General features: G+C 36.6%; 2 protein-coding genes across 13 annotated transcripts in view; one reads left to right on the top strand and one right to left on the bottom strand.

Annotated features, from left to right (window-relative positions):
- TEX9 (testis expressed 9) overlaps window positions 1-7,576 on the top strand; it is a 229,949-nt gene extending 222,373 nt beyond the window's left edge. For 9 of the 10 annotated variants that reach the window (XM_082447324.1, XM_082447329.1, XM_082447328.1 and 6 more), the window contains 2 exons: window positions 6,569-6,703; window positions 7,292-7,576. In XM_082447324.1, coding sequence (XP_082303450.1) covers window positions 6,569-6,703; window positions 7,292-7,366 — 210 coding nt within the window. In that variant the 3' untranslated portion in view covers window positions 7,367-7,576. The remainder of the gene's footprint in view (window positions 1-6,568; window positions 6,704-7,291) is intronic. The other variant, XM_082447327.1, reaches the window with a different exon arrangement.
- A 17-nt stretch (window positions 7,577-7,593) lies between these two features.
- The window catches only part of MNS1 (meiosis specific nuclear structural 1), an 87,336-nt gene continuing 78,866 nt past the window's right edge, over window positions 7,594-16,063 (bottom strand). Inside the window, exons 9-10 of one of the 3 annotated variants that reach the window (XM_082446198.1) lie at window positions 15,498-15,623; window positions 7,594-8,286 (exon numbers count right to left, since the gene is read on the bottom strand). In XM_082446198.1, coding sequence (XP_082302324.1) covers window positions 8,194-8,286; window positions 15,498-15,623 — 219 coding nt within the window. In that variant the 3' untranslated portion in view covers window positions 7,594-8,193. The remainder of the gene's footprint in view (window positions 8,287-15,497; window positions 15,624-16,063) is intronic. The other 2 variants (XM_082446199.1, XM_082446197.1) reach the window with 2 other exon arrangements.

A 16,063-nucleotide genomic window follows, 5' to 3' on the forward strand; every position in this document is an offset into this window, starting at 1 on the left:
TTTCTTAATGTAGGCGTTTGTTGCTATGAACTTCCCTCTTTGAACTGCTCTTACTACATCCCATAAGTTTTGGTATGTTGTGTCTCCTTTTTCATTTGTTTCAAGATCATTTTTTTTTTTCCTCTTTGATTTCTTTCATCCGCTGGTTGTTCAGGAGAGTCTTGGTATCTTCTTTCGTGAAGTGTCTGTATAAGTCTTTTCTTCTTTTAAAAAATTGATAAACACACTTTAATTTTTGGAACAGTTTTAGATTTACATAAAAACTGGGAAATTAGTACAGAGAATTTCTATAATCTCTACACAGTTTCCTCTGCAACTAATATATACGTTAGTGTGGTACATTTGTTACCATTAATGAATGAATCAATATTATTATGATTCACTATTATTAACTAAAGACCATACTTTATTCATATTTCCTTAGTTTTTATCTCTTTGGTTCATTTTAAAGAATTGAGTTGACTTGTTTATAATTGAGTTTTAAGAGTTCTTTATATATCCTAACTACAAGTCTTTTGTCAGATACCTGCTTTGCAAATATCTCTTGCCTTTTATTTCTGTAACAGTTTTTTTGAAGAGCAATGTTTAAAATTTTGATGAAGTCCAATCTGTTGTTTTTTTCTTTTATAATTTATGTTTCTTGTGTCCTATTTAATAATTCTTTGCTAAACCTAAAGGGGCCACTAAGATTTGCTCTTAGGTTTTCTTATAGAAGTTGCATAGCTTGAGCTTTTGTTTTGGTGAGTTCTTGTGCATGATATAAGGGGTCAGGGTTCATTATTGGAATACGTGCAGCACTATTTGTTGAGAAGATTATCCTTTCACTATTAAATTGCCCTGGTACCTTTGTTGAAAATCAGTTGCCCAGATATGTGTGGATTTGTTGCTGGAATCTGTTTTGTTCCATTGATCTGTATGTCTTCATGTTAATACATTGTCTTATTATACCTTTATAATAAATCCTGAAATCATGTAATTTCTTTTAATTAGTCTTGACATTAGTGTTGTCCTTTCCATCCCTTCATTGTAACTCCTTTGTATGTTCTTGTAGGCAACATATAGTTGTTTTCCTATTGTTTTAATCCAATCTGACAATCTCTGACTTTTTAATTAGGAGGCTTAGACCATTACATTCAATATGATTTTTAATAATGGTTGGATTTTATTCTATTAACTTGCTATTTGTTCTCTTTGTTCTATTCTATTAGCTTGCTATATGTTCATGCTCTTTCTTCCTGTTTCTTATTTTTCTCTTTTTGAATATTTTTTAACAATTTCATTTTATCTCTTTTACTGGCTTATTATCTCCACTTCTTTTTATGGACATTTTATCATTTATCAGATACACCTTTAACTTATCATTGTCTACCTTCAAGTAACAGCATTTTATGAATAATGTAAGAACCTTTCAGCAGTATACTTCTCTCCTCCCCTTTTTGTTGTTGTCATACATTTTATTTATTATACACAAACTCCACACTACATTGTGACTTTTTTGCTTTGAGGAATTAATGAACTTTCTGAATTAAAAAAAGAAAACCTTTGTATTACACTACACATAAAATTTACCCTAATTTTTGAAAGTGTACAGTTCACTAGTGTTACATACATTCACACTGTTGTGTATCCAAACTCCAGAACTCCTTGTTCATCTTGCAAAAACTGAAAACCTATGTCCATTAAAAAATAATTCCCCATCCCCCTCTCCCTGATCCTTGGCAACCACAATTCTACTTTCTATCTTTATGATTTTTACTACTCTAGGTACCTAATGTAAGTGGAATCATATACTATTTGTGACTGGCTTATTTCACTTAGCATAATATTCTCAAGGTTCATCCATGTTGTAGCATGTATCAGAATTTCATTCCTTTTTAAGGCTGAATATTCCATTGTATGTATGTAACAGGTTTTGTTTATCCATTCATTGGATAAAGCAACCTGGGTTGCTTCCACCTTTTGGCTATCGTGAATAATGCTGATATGAACTTGGGTGTACGGGTATCTCTTAAACACTTCGCTTTCAATTATTTTGGATATTTGCCTAGATGCAGTATTGCTGGATCATATGGTAATTCTATTTGTAACTTTCTGAGGAACCACCATACTGTTTTTCCATAGTGGCTGCACCGTTTTACATCCATACCAACAGTGCACAAGGGTTCCAATTTTTCCATATCCTTGCCAACTTGTTATTTTGTGTTGCTTTTTATTTTTATTTTTTATTTTTTAAAATTTTTTAATTTATTATTTATTTATTATTTTTATTTTTGGCTGTGTTGGGTCTTCGTTTCTGTGTGAGGGCTTTCTCCAGTTGCGGCGAGTGGGGGCCACTCTTCATCGCGGTGCGCGGGCCTCTCACTATCGCGGCCTCTCTTGTTGTGGAGCAGAGGCTCCAGACGCTCAGGCTCAGTAGTTGTGGCTCACGGGCCCAGTTGCTCCGCGGCATGTGGGATCTTCCCAGACCAGGGCTCAAACCCGTGTCCCCTGCATTGGCAGGCAGACTCTCAACCACTGCGCCACCAGGGAAGCCCCTGCTTTTTATTTTAATAGTAGTCATCCTTATGTTTATTAGGTGGTATCTCATTGTGGTTTTGATTTGAATCTCCCTAAATATTAGTGATGTTGACCACCTTTTCATGTGCTTGTTAGCCATTTGTATATCTTTTCTGGAGAATTATCTATTCAAGTCCTTTGCCCATTTATTAATTGATTGTGTTTTTGTTATTGATTTGTAGGAGTTATTTCTGTATTCTGGATATTAACTCTTTATCAGGTATATGATATGCAAATATTTTCTGTAGGTTTCTTTTTCACTCTGTTGATTGTGTCCTTTGATGTAATCCAATTTATCTATTTTTTTCTTTTGTTTGCCTGTACTTTTTATTTTTTTAACATCTTATTGGAGTATAATTGCTTTACAATGGTGTGTTAGTTTCTGCTTTATAACAAAGTGAATCAGCTATACATATACATATGTTCCCATATCTCTTCCCTCTTGCATCTCCCTCCCTCCCACCCTCCCTATCCCACCCCTCTAGGTGGTTACAAAGCACCGAGCTGATCTCCCTGTGCTATGCAGTTGCTTCCCACTAGCTATCTATTTTACGTTTGGTAGTGTATTATATGTCCATGCCACTCTCTCACTTTGTCACAGCTTACCCTTCCCCCTCCCCATATCCTCAAGTCCATTCTCTAGTAGGTCTGTGTCTTTTTTCCCGTCTTACCACTAGGTTCTTCATGACTTTTTATGTTTTTCCTTAGATTCCATATATATGTGTTAGCATACTGTATTTGTTTTTCTCTTTCTGACTTACTTCACTCTGTATGACAGACTCTAACTCCATCCACCTCACTACAAATAACTCAATTTCGTTTCTTTTTATGGCTGAGTAATATTCCATTGTATATATGTGCCACATCTTTATCCATTCATCCGATGATGGACACTTAGGTTGCTTCCATGTCCTTGTTTGTCTGTACTTTTGGTTTCATATCCAAGAATCCACAACCAAATCCAGTGTCATGATCGTTTCCCCTACATTTTCTTCTAACAGTTTATAGTTTTAGGGTTTACATGTAGGTCTTTGACCAAATTTGAGTTAATTTTTGTATATGATATGAAGTAGGTGTACAGCTTCATTGTTAAGCATGGAGATATCTAGCTTCCCAGCTCAATTTGTTAAAGAGGCCATCTTTTCCTAGTGAATGGTCTTGGCATCCTTGTCAAAAATCATTAGACTTTATATGCAAGGGTTTATTTGGGGGCTCTTTATTACATTGGTAAATATTTCTTTATGTCCATATTACACTATTTTGATTACCATAAATTTGTAATAAGTTTTGAAATTGGGGAGTGTGAGACCTTCAACTTGTGTTATTCATTAAAAGTGTTTGACTATTCGTGTTCCCTTGAGATTCCATATAAATATTAGCTAGCATGGATCTATTTCTGTAAAAATGCCATTGGGGTTTTGATAAAGATCATACTGAATCTGTAGATCTCTTTGGGTAGTATTGACATCTTACAATCTATGACCACAGAATATCCTTCCATTCGTTTGTCTTTAAATGTCTTTCAGCAGTGTTTTGAAGTTTTCAGTGTAAAAGCATTTCACCTCCTTGGTTACTTTTATTCCTAAGTACTTTATTCTTTTTGATGGTATTATATTTGTAATTGTTTTCTTAATTTCTTTTTAGGAATGTTCATTAGTAGTATATAGAAACACAACTGGTTTTGTGTGTGTGTTGATTCTATGTCATGCAACTTTGCCAAATTAATTTATTCGGATGGATAAATTGTGGTATCTTGTGGAATCTATAAGGTTTTCTACATACAAGACAATGTCATCTGTGAACAGAGATAATCTTCCTTCTTTTTGATTTGAGTGCCTTTTATTTTTATTCCCTAGCTGCTCTGACCAGAACTTGCAGTACTGTGTTGGATAAAAGTGACAAAAGTGAACATCCTTGTCTTGTCTATGATCCTAGAGGGAAAGCTTTCAGTCTTGTACCATTGAGTTTGATGTTAGCTGTGGGCTTGTCAGTATATGGCTCTTATCATGTTGAAGTAGAATCCTTCTGTTCCTTGTTTTTTAAGTGTTTTTTATCATGAAAGGGTGTTGAATCTTGCCAAGGGTCCCAAGGTGTCTCAGAGGTGGTGTTGGACTGCTGGTGGGTGGGGCCAGGGTCTAGCAGTGGGGAGGCACCCAGTGCTGGTGGCTGGGCTGGGTCCTGCCATGGCAGGCTGTGGTGGTCCTGGGCTGGTGTCGGCCCACTGGTGGGTGGAGCTGGGTCCCAGGGTCTCTGGCTGCAAGGCCTGGGGATCCTGGGGTTAATGCCTCTGCTCTTGTGTGTGGGGCAGGGTCCTGGGCCCTCTGGTGGGCAGGGCTGTGCTGTGTTCCAGGTGGCTGTAGGCTCAGGGGGTCTTAAGGTAGCCTGCCTGCTGGTGGTGAGTGGGGCTTTGTCCCCCCCAAGCTAGTTGCTTGGCCTGAGGCTTCCCAGTACTGGTGCTGACAGGCTGGTGGGTGGAGCCATGTTCCAGTGCTAATAAGCTAGAGGAGGATTCTGAAGTGGTGCTTTCCAGCATCAGTGTCCACGTGATAGAATGGGCTCCCACAAATGACTGCTGCCAATGCCTATGTCCCAAGGATGAGCTTCAGTTGCCTCTTACCTCTTGGTGATTAGCAGGTGGGTCTGAACCAGGCTTTCAAAAATTACTGCTTCTTCTCTGGGTCCTGCAGCATGTGAGATTTTGTGTACACCCTTTAAGAGTGGACTGTCTACTTCCCACAGCCCTCTGGGTCTCCTGAAAGTAAGCTCCACTGGCCTTCAAAGCCAGACATTCTGGGGCTTGTCTTCCCAGTACAAGACCCCCAGGCCGGGGAGCCCAATGTGGGGGTTAGACCCATTGCTCCTTAGGGAGGACCTCTGTAATTGTAATTATCCTCCCGTTTGTGGGTTGCCCATCTGGGGTATGGGTCTTGACAATACTGCACCTCCACTCCTTCTACCTATCTTGTTGTAGTTCCTTTTTTATATTCTTGGTTGGAGAAGATCTTTTCTGTTAGATTCAGGTCTTTCTCATCAATAGTTGTTCTGTAAATAGTTGTAATTTTGGTGTGCCCATGGGAGGAGTTGAGCTCAGGGTCTTACTCTGCCATCTTGGCAACAAAATCTAACCCACTGTCAATTATCTTTTAAAGAGAAGTTTTTAATGAAAAACTCTACTAATATTTATCACATGTTACTATTTCTGATACATTTTTTTTTAATGTGTGTACGTAGATTCACATTTCCTTCTGGTATCATTTCCCTTTTTGCATGAAAGACATCCTTTCACATTTTTTCCAAGTACCAGATGTTCCTCTACTTAATAGTTTCTACTTACTTGTCTTAAAGTTCACTGGTCCTTTTTCTCCATTGTCCAAATTGCTGCAGAGCTCATCCAATTAATTTTTACCAAGATTACAAACTCAGCCTTCCTTATCATGGGCAGTGGCTGAATTCTCTGCTCAGCTCTTTAGACCACAACTTTTACCTTTCATGGGTTCCTAGGAGTCTCACCCTGCACATGTTATTTAGGTGCCAAGGATTTGAGGGAACTGTGTATGCAAATTTTGAGGGATTTCCCACCTGGAAATTTCTTCCATCGTGGCAGCCCCGCTGTCCAATTCCTTAGCCCAATAAGACTGATACTTTTTGCTTCAGGTCTGTCCCCTGTGAACCGATGAACTGAAAAGTGCTCTCAGAAACCAGCTGAATGTGGTTCTCAACCAACCAGTATGCTTCCATTTTTTCAAGGATCATAACCATCTCCAGTTTCTGCTTACTACTGATTACTCATCTCTGCCTTCAAATATAAGCTACTTTGGCATTATTGGAATTAGAACTGAGTTGTTATTTTAAAAACATTTTTTAAAATGCTAGAGGTGTGAGCATCATTAAAAGTTATCAAAGTTACAGTAATTTAGTAATGCAAAAACTAAAAATAGCTTTTATTGCTGGTATCATTTTTTCCATTCAAATACTGCAAAGAATAAATGGGATTTTTTTTTTCCCTTTGCAGGATATAGCAAATGAAGAACACAAAAAAATTGAAGTGTTAAAATCAGAAAACAAGAAGCTAGAAAGACAAAAAGGAGAATTAATGATAGGGTTCAAGAAACAATTAAAATTAATTGATGTTTTAAAAAGGCAGAAGGTGAGTTTATCCTAAAAAACAAAGTTAAAATAAATCATAGATGTTATTTGGCTCTTTCTACTAAGATATTTAGTATTTCTACTTTAGATATGTTTATTTTGACATGCTTAGTCACAAAATTTTATCTATACATCAATGCAAGTAAATTAGAAATGTGGAAATAGGACTAGTAAATATAATATGGATACTCCCTAACTAAAGAAAATACCATATATAAAGATAACTTAGAGGATCAGTTTGCCTCTTGAAGAGTGAAAACTGATTCCAAACCACTTTTGTTCTGTTCACTACACGAGTTACCTAGTGGTAAGAGGATATGAATTCATGGCTTTGCCACTGTCCCTTTTTGCAAAGGTTAGGTATTACAATATTATTGAATTGCTCTCTCAACAGGTTGGTACAATACCAGCAGTGAATGAAGGTTTTTAGAGGCTGACCTAAAATGTCACATTTATTGTAATTAGAATTACACATTCCTACAACAAAACTTAATTTGATAGCATATTATACACACACTTTTATAAATTTCCTGTTGTTCTGTGGTCTACTCTTAACACTAAATTAGACAATATTTGTTTTTAAACACAGATGCATATTGAAGCTGCCAAGATGTTGTCTTTCACTGAAGAGGAATTTATGAAGGCACTCGAATGGGGAAATTAATAAGTGATCTACTTTTTAACCTATGGCGGATATACCCTTTATTTAACTTAAGTTGTAATGGTTTGAGTTATTTTTACCCTAAGAAATGAAGATACTTGATAATGAAATCAAAATAATTCCAAATTCCCTGTGTAGATCTGGGGATGTAAAATTTATATCTAATTATTACAAAATGGAAATATTTTATAAAATAAAGCAATAGGAATTTAACTTTTCATTGTTATCTTATGACCATCTAGCCCTTTTTCAACTGCACTTGAATAGAAAATATTTTATGTTCTAGAGATGTAACTCTAGTTTGTAAATGATGTTTATACGAGAGAAACGGTTTCTGTTCTTATTTACAATTAAGTGCATTCGCTAGTAAAGCACGTTGAAATTCCTCACTCGTTTCCTGTCTACTGGGAGAGGAGAAAAGTAAAGTTTTCCCTGGCCAAATCAGGGAAGTAAAGTTCGAAGACACTAACATAGATAGAAGTGGTATGGAGAGGTTAGTCTCCTGGGTTGTTTGATTTTATATATATATATTTCTCTATATGGAGTGTGGTGTAGAATTCAGATCTTCAAATTATTAGTACAAAAACAATAGTTTGATTAAAAGCAATCAACTTTGCCATTAATTTTGCAGTGAAAAAATACTCAGTAATTTAATTTTTATCAAAAACAAATGTTTTCTTACAAATAATTGTTTATAAATGATGAAATAGAGATGTTTTAGAAATCCAAAGACAATGGATTCCTACCCTCACTGAACTGTAAAACAGAAGTTACACTGACATCTAGTGGTAACATACAAAAGAATCCAGGTTTACCAAATTTTGATGATGTCACTTCTCTTCACAAATTTCACTCCTTTTCTGATATACTTTTCTAAACTCTTCACCAAGCATATCAATATCATCCTCTTTTTTGAATACTCCCTACAAGAAAAATATTTTGTGGGTTACTATGAATGCCAGAATAATTCACTAAATGTTCGTTAAGGCTAACAGATATACAGACATGAAATTTGTAAAGTTATTTCCCAGATAACAAAATCTATTTAATATATTTATGAAAAAAATTTTTCTGAAATTATGACGATATATACGAAATATCCTTAGCCTGACCTGATTTCCTGATTTACCAGATCCTGTGTTAGAACTTGTCAGGAATCTGAGCTCTTCTGCTTTATTACTACAAGTACTACTGCTTTGATGGGCTGAATAGGAATTAATTTAATCCATACTATATATTCTACCCTTGTTTTGAAACAGCCCTACAGTATGATATGAGGGAGGTCAGGGTGAAGAGATTGAGCTTTGCCAGATTCATGCATGGGATTGGCTCTTGCCTCAGTTCTGTGTCTAATCAGCAAACATTCAATCTTGCAGGAAAGAATCCAGGTGTGGAGTTAAGCCAACTAATCTTAATCCCTTTAAAACAAAATTAAACTTGAATATTTACTTATTCTAAGAATCCAGAGAATAATTTAGGTCATTTGGAGCCACTAGGATCTAGGATAAAATCATTTTAGGTTATCATCAGGCTCTCCCATTTCCACAATTACTTTGCTACACAAATATATAAACCCTAAGACTCTCCCAGAATTATAGTCTAGTTTATGAAATTTATCAATTCCATATGGCTTTTGTCATTAATGTATCATTTTGTATTCATTAATCGTGTCTATTACTATAAGGTCCTATGGACAGGTAATAAGTGTTCACATTTCTCTTTCTCCTGCCTTTGCACTGACTAAGCAAAATATACATTTGATTCTTTTGATTGAATACAGTATCAAATGGCATAATTTCTATATTTGAAGGATGGAAATTTTATTGACATGAGTCCAGATGTTTCTGTGGCCTAGGAAACTCAGTTATTTTTATAGTCAACGTATTTCAGACATACATGAAAATTTGCTATCTGATGGAAGTACTTTTAAAAACCAGGGTTACCTAGTTATAATGTAACCTCCTGCTATAAAGCAGATCTGTCTTAGACTCAGTTCAAGCATGTATCTGTGACTACTGATAGCAATTACAAGGTTTTCCTGTATATCACCAGACTATCAGAACTGCTATAGTTTTAGACTTCCTACACGGAAAGAGGAGAAAAGAACCTCTAAAATTTAAGTTCAATAATTCCAGCTCATATTTAATAGAATGTGCCAAGACCAACTCTCTCATTTTGGAGATGTTCAATTACTGGCTCCTATCACACTGTTAATTTGTAACAGTAAGAAGTGAGTGAAACCCAGGCCCTCCGAAATATATATTTTTTTTATACAGCAGGTTCTTATTAGTTATCTCTTCTATAAATATTAGTGTATATATGTCAATCACAATCTCCCAAATCATCCCACTACCACAACCCGCCCTCCCCACTTTCCCTTCTTGCCGTCCATATGTTTATTCTCTACATCTGTGTCTCTTATTTCTGCCTTGCAAACTGGTTCTTCTGTACCATTTTTCTAGATTCCACATATATGCGTTAATATACAATATTTGTTTCTCTTTTTCTGACTTACTTCACTCTGTATGACAGTCTCTAGGTCCATCCATGTCACTACAAATAACCCAATTTCCTTCCTTTTTATGGCTGAGTAATATTCCATTGTATGTATATACCACATCTTCTTTATCCATTCATCTGTCAGTGGGCATTTAGGTTGCTTGCATGACCTGGCTATTGTAAACAGTGCTGCAATGAACACTGGGGTGCATATGTCTTTTTGAATTATGGTTTTCTCTGGGTATATGCCCAGTAGTGGGATTGCTGGGTCATATGGTAATTCTATTTTTAGTTTTTTAAGGAACCTCCATACTGTTCTCCATACTGGCTGTATCAATTTACATTCCCACCAACAGTGCAAGAGGGTTCCCTTTTCTCCACACCCTCTCCAGCATTTACTGTTTGTAGACTTTTCAATGATGGCCATTCTGACCAGTGTGAGGTGATGCCTCATTGTAGTTTTGATTTGCATTTCTCTAATAATTAGTGATGTTGAGCAGCTCTTCATGTGCCTCTTGGCCATCTGTATGTCTTCTTTGGACAAATGTCTATTTAGGTCTTCTGCCCATTATTTCATTGGATTGTTTTCTTAATATTGAGCTGCATAACCTGTTTATATATTTTGGAGATTAATCCTTTGTCCATTGATTCATTTTCATCGTGTTTATAGTTTCCTTTGCTGTGCAAAAGCTTTTAAGTTTCAATAGGTCCCATTTGTTTATTTTTGTTTTTATTTCCATTACTCTAGGAGATGAGTCAAAAAATATCTTGCTGTGATTTATGTCAAAGAGTGTTCTGCCTATGTTTTCCTCTAAGAGTTTTATAGTGTCTGGCCTTACATTTAGGTCTTTAATCCATTTTGAGTTTGTTTTTGTGTATGGTGTTCTAATTTCATCCTGTTACATGTAGCTGTCCAGTTTTTGCAGCACCACTTATTGCAGACTGTCTTTTCCCCATTGTATATCCTTGCCTCCTTTGTCATAGATTAGTTGACCATAGGTGCGTGGTTTTATCTCTGGGCTTTCTATCCTGTTCCATTGATCTATATTTGTTTTTGTGCCAGTACTATATTGTCTTGATTACTGTAGCTTTGTAGTATAGTCTGAAGTCAGGGAGTCTGATTCCACCAGCTCCATTTTTTTTCCCTCAAGATTGCTTTGGCTATTCGGGGTCTTTTCTGTCTCCATACAAATTTTAAGATTTTTTGTTCTAGTTCTGTAAAAAATGCCATTGGTACTTTAATAGGGGTTGCATTGAATCTGTAGATTGCTTTGGGTAGTAGAGTCATTTTCAAAATATTGATTCTTCCAATCCAAGAACATGGTATATATCTCTCCATCTGTTTGTCTCATCTTTTATTTCTTTCATCAGCATCTCATAGTTTTCAGAGTACAGGTCTTTTGTCTCCTTGGGTAGGTTTATTCCTAGGTATTTTATTCTTTTTGCTGCAATGGTGAATGGGATTGTTTCCTTAATTTCTCTTTCTGATCTTTCATTGTTAGTGTATAGGAATGCAAGAGATTTCTGTGCATTAATTTTGTATCCTGCAACTTTACCAAATTCATTGATTAGCTCTAGTTTTCTGGTGGCATCTAAGGATTATCTATGTATAGTATCATATCATCTGCAAACAGTGACAGTTTTACGTCATCTTTTCCAATTTGTATTCCTTTTCTTTTTCTTCTCTGATTGCTGTGGCTAGGAGTCCCAAAATTATATTGAATGATAGTGGCGAGAGTGGACATCCTTGTCTTGTTCCTGATCTTAGTGGAAATGGTTTCAGTTTTTGACCACTGAGAATGATGTCTGCTGTGGGTTTGTCGTATATGGTCTTTACTATGTTGAGGTAGGTTCCCTCTATGCCCGCTTTCTGGAGACTCTTTATCATAAATGGGTGTTGAATTTTGTCAAAAGCTTTTTCTGCATCTATTGAGATGATCATATGGTTTTTATTTTTTAATTTGTTAATATGGTGTATCACATTGATTGAAGAATCCTTGCATGCCTGGGATAAATCCCATTTGATCATGGTGTATGATCCTTTTAATGTGTTGTTGGATTCTGTTTGCTAGTATTTTGTTGAGCATTTTTGCATCTATATTCATCAGTGATATTGGTCTGTAATTTTCTTTTTTGGTAGTATCTTTGTCAAGTTTTGGTATCAGTGTGATGGTGGCCTCGTAGTATGAGTTTGGAGCATTCATTCCTCTGCATTTTTTTTAGAAAATTTGAGAAGGATGTGTGTTAGCTCTTCTCTAAATGTTTAATAGAATTCACCTGTGAAGCCATCTGATCCTGGAATTTTGTTGGTTGGAAGATTTTTAATCACAGTTTCAATTTCATTACTTGTGATTGGTCTGTTCATATTTTCTATTTCTTCCTGGTTCAGTCTTGGAAGGTTATACCTTTCTAAGAATTTGTCCATTTCTTCCAGGTAGTCCATTTTATTGGCATAGAGATGCTTGTAGTAGTCTCTTAGGATGCTTTGTATTTCTGTGGTGTCTGTTGTCACTTCTCCTTTTTCATTTCCAATTTTATTGATTTGAATCCTCTCCCTTTTTCTTGATGAGTCTGGCTAAAGGTTTATCAATTTTGCTTATCTTCTCAAAGAACCAGCTTTTAGTTTTATTGATCTTTGCTATTGTTTTCTTTGTTTCTATTACATTTATTTCTGCTCTGACCTTTATTATTTCTTTCCTTCTACTAACTTTGGGTTTTGTTTGTTCCTCTTTCTCTAGTTCCTTTAGGTGTAAGGTTAGATTGTTTATTTGAGATTTTTCTTGTTTCTTGAGGTAGGCTTGTATTGCTATAAACTTCCCTCTTAGAATTGCTTTTGCTGCATCCCATAGGTTTTGGATCATCATGTTTTCATTGTCATTTGTCTCTGGGTATTTTTTGATTTCCTCTTTGATTTCTTCAGTGAGCTCTTGGTTATTTAGTAACGTATTGCTTAACCTCCATGTGTTTGTGTTTTTTACGTTTTTTCCTCTGGAATTGATTCCTAATCTCATAGCGTCGTGGTCGGAAAAGATGCTTGATATGATTGCAGTTTTCTTAAATTTACAGAGGCTTGATTTGTGACCCAAGATGTCATCTATCCTGGAGAATGTTCCGTGTGCACTTGAGAAGAAAGTGTAATCTGCTGTTTTCAGGTGGAATGTCCTATAAATATCAATTAAATCTATCTGGTCTATTGTGTCATTTAAAGCTTTTGTTTCCTTATTAATTTTCTGTCTGCATAATCTGTCCATTGGTGTAAGTGAGGTGGTTAAAGTCCCCCACTATTACTGTGTTACTGTTGATTTCCTCTTTTAGCGCTCTTAGCATTTGCCTTCTGTATTGAGGTGCTCCTATTTTGGGTGCATATATATTTATAATTGTTATATCTTCTTCTTGGATTGATCCCTTGATCATTATGTAGTGTCCTTGTCTCTTGTAACATTCTTCAATTTAAAGTCTATTTTATCTAATATGAGAATTGCTATTCCAGCTTTCTTTTGATTTCCATTTGCATGGAATATCTTTTTCAATCCCCTCACTTTCAGTCTGTATGTGTCCCTAGGTCTGAAGTGGGTCACCTGTAGACAGCATATATATGGGTCTTGTTTTTTATCCATTCAGCAAGCTGTGTCTTTTCGTTGGAGCATTGAATCCATTCACGTTTAAGGTAATTATTGATATTTATGTTCCTATTACCATTTTCTTAATTGTTTTGGGTTTGTTTTTGTAGGTCCTTTCCTTCTCTGGTGTTTCCCACTTAGAGAAGTTCCTTTAGCATTTGTTGTAGAGCTGGTTTGGTGGTGCTGAATTCTTTTAGCTTTTGCTTGTCTGTACAACTTTTGATTTCTCCATTGAATCTGAATGAGATCCTTGCCGGGTAGAGTAATCTTGGTTGTACGTTCTTCCCTTTCATCACTTTAAATATGTCATGCCACTCCCTTCTGGCTTGTAGAGTTTCTGCTGAGAAATCAGCTGTTAACCTTATGGGAGTTCCCTTGTATGTTATTTGTCGTTTTTCCCTTGTTGCTTTTAATAATTTTTCTCTGTCTTCAATTTTTGTCAGTTTGATTACTATGTGTCTTGACGTGTTTCTCCTTGGGTTTATCCTGCCTGGGACTCTCTGCGCTTCCTGGACTTGGGCGGCTATTTCCTTTCCCATGTTAGGGAAATTTTCGACTGTAATCTCTTTAGATATTTTCTCTGGTCCTTTCTCTCTCTCTTCTCCTCCTGGGACCCCTACAATGCAAATGTTGGTGCGTTTAATGTTGTCCCAGAGGTCTCTGAGGCAGTCTTCATTTCTTTTCATTCTTTTTTCTTTATTCTGTTCTGCGGCAGTGAATTCTACCATTCTGTCTTCCAGGTCACTTATCCGTTCTCCTGCCTCAGTTATTGTGCTATTGATTCCTTCTAGTGTATTTTTCATTTCAGTTATTGTATTGTTCATCTCTGTTTGTTCTTTCTTTTAGGTGTTTGTTCTTTAATTCTTCTAGGTCTTTGTTAAACATTTCTTGCATCTTCTCGACCTTTGCCTCCATTCTTTTTCTGAGATCCTGGATCATCTTCATTATCATTATTCTGAATCCTTTTTCTGGAAAGTTGCCTATCTTCACTTCATTTAGTTGTCTTTCTGGGGTTTTATCTTGTTCCTTCATCTGGTACATAGTTCTCTGCCTGTTCATCTTGTCTATCTTTCTGTGAATGTGGTTTCCCTTCCACAGGCTGCAGGATTGTAGTTTTTGCTTCTGCTGTCTGCCCTCTGGTGGATGAGGCTATCTAAGAGGCTTGATGGGAGGGACTGGTGGTGGGTAGAGCTGGGTGTTGCTCTGGTGGGCAGAGCTCAGTAAAACTTTAATCCACTTGTCTGCTGATGAGTGGGGCTGAGTTCCCTCCCTGTTGTTCGTTTGGCCTGAGGCGACCCAGCACTGGAGCCTGCAGGCTCTTTGGTGAGGCTAATGGTGGACTCCAGGAGGGCTCATGCCAAGGAGTACTTCCTAGAACTTCTGCTGCCAGTGTCCTGGTCCCCACGGTGAGCCACAGCCCCCAAACTCACACCTCTGCAGGAGACCCTCCAACACTAGCAGGTAGATCTGGTTCAGTCTCCTATGGGGTCACTGCTCCTTCCCCCTGGGTCCTGATGCACACACTACTTTGTATGTGCCCTCCAAGTGTGGAGTCTCTGTTTCCCCCAGTCCTGTCGAAGTCCTGCAATCAAATCCCGCTAGCCTTCAAAGTCTGATTCTCTAGGAATTCCTCCTCCCATTGCCAGACCCCCAGGTTGGGTAGCCTGACGTGGGGCTCAGAACCTTCACTGCAGTGGGTGGACTCCTGTGGTATAAGTGTTCTCCAGTTTGTGAATCACCCACCCTGCAGTTAAGGGATTTGATTTTACTGTGATTGCACCCCTCCGACCATCTCATTGTGGCTTCTCCTTTGTCTTTGGATGTGGGGTATCTTTTTTGGTGAGTTCCAGTGTCTTCCTGTTGATGACTGTTCAGCAGTTAGTTGTGATTCTGGTGCTCTCACAAGAGGAAGAAAGCGCACGTCCTTCTACTCTGCCATCTTCAGTTTCCCCCCGAAATCTTAATACCATGTTTTTTTCCCCACTATTAGAGGTTATGTGTTAAATGTCACTTACTTTAGGGAGATATCCTAGTAATTTTGTAGCATGTTCTTTGAGAAGTTTTAGTCTTTCTTCTTCAATAATTTCATTAATACATCCTTGCCTTCTTTGCTGCAACTGCCATTCCTCCAATTCACGTTGCTGGAAATATAAATAAAATTTATTTTATTGTCACAAAACACATTAAACTAAGAATTTGTCCAATAAATTTGTCTAATTTACTCTTGCAGTAAATTAGATAAAACTGATAGGTACTAGATAATATATATCTTTTACATTTTATATATATATATATATATATATATACACACACACATATATATGTATATATTATAGTCACTATTTCTTTAAAGTTACAAGAAAAATCCCAGTTATGACTGGGATTTTAGGGAGGCAAGTACATATTTTTAGGACAAGTATCTTCATTACCAAGGAAAAAAGATTCAAAGAAATGATTTCCTAATTAATTCAACAAATATTTATTGCATGCTTATCATACTTCAGGTACTGAAAGCAGCTTACAGTGTAAGACGAAAAAAAAGGTAGATAAAACAGAATAGGGATATCTAAAAGATAAGTAC

The sequence above is a fragment of the Balaenoptera physalus genome (genome assembly GCF_965194825.1).
Source record: "Balaenoptera physalus genome assembly, chromosome: 2".
Lineage (NCBI taxonomy): Eukaryota > Metazoa > Chordata > Mammalia > Artiodactyla > Balaenopteridae > Balaenoptera > Balaenoptera physalus.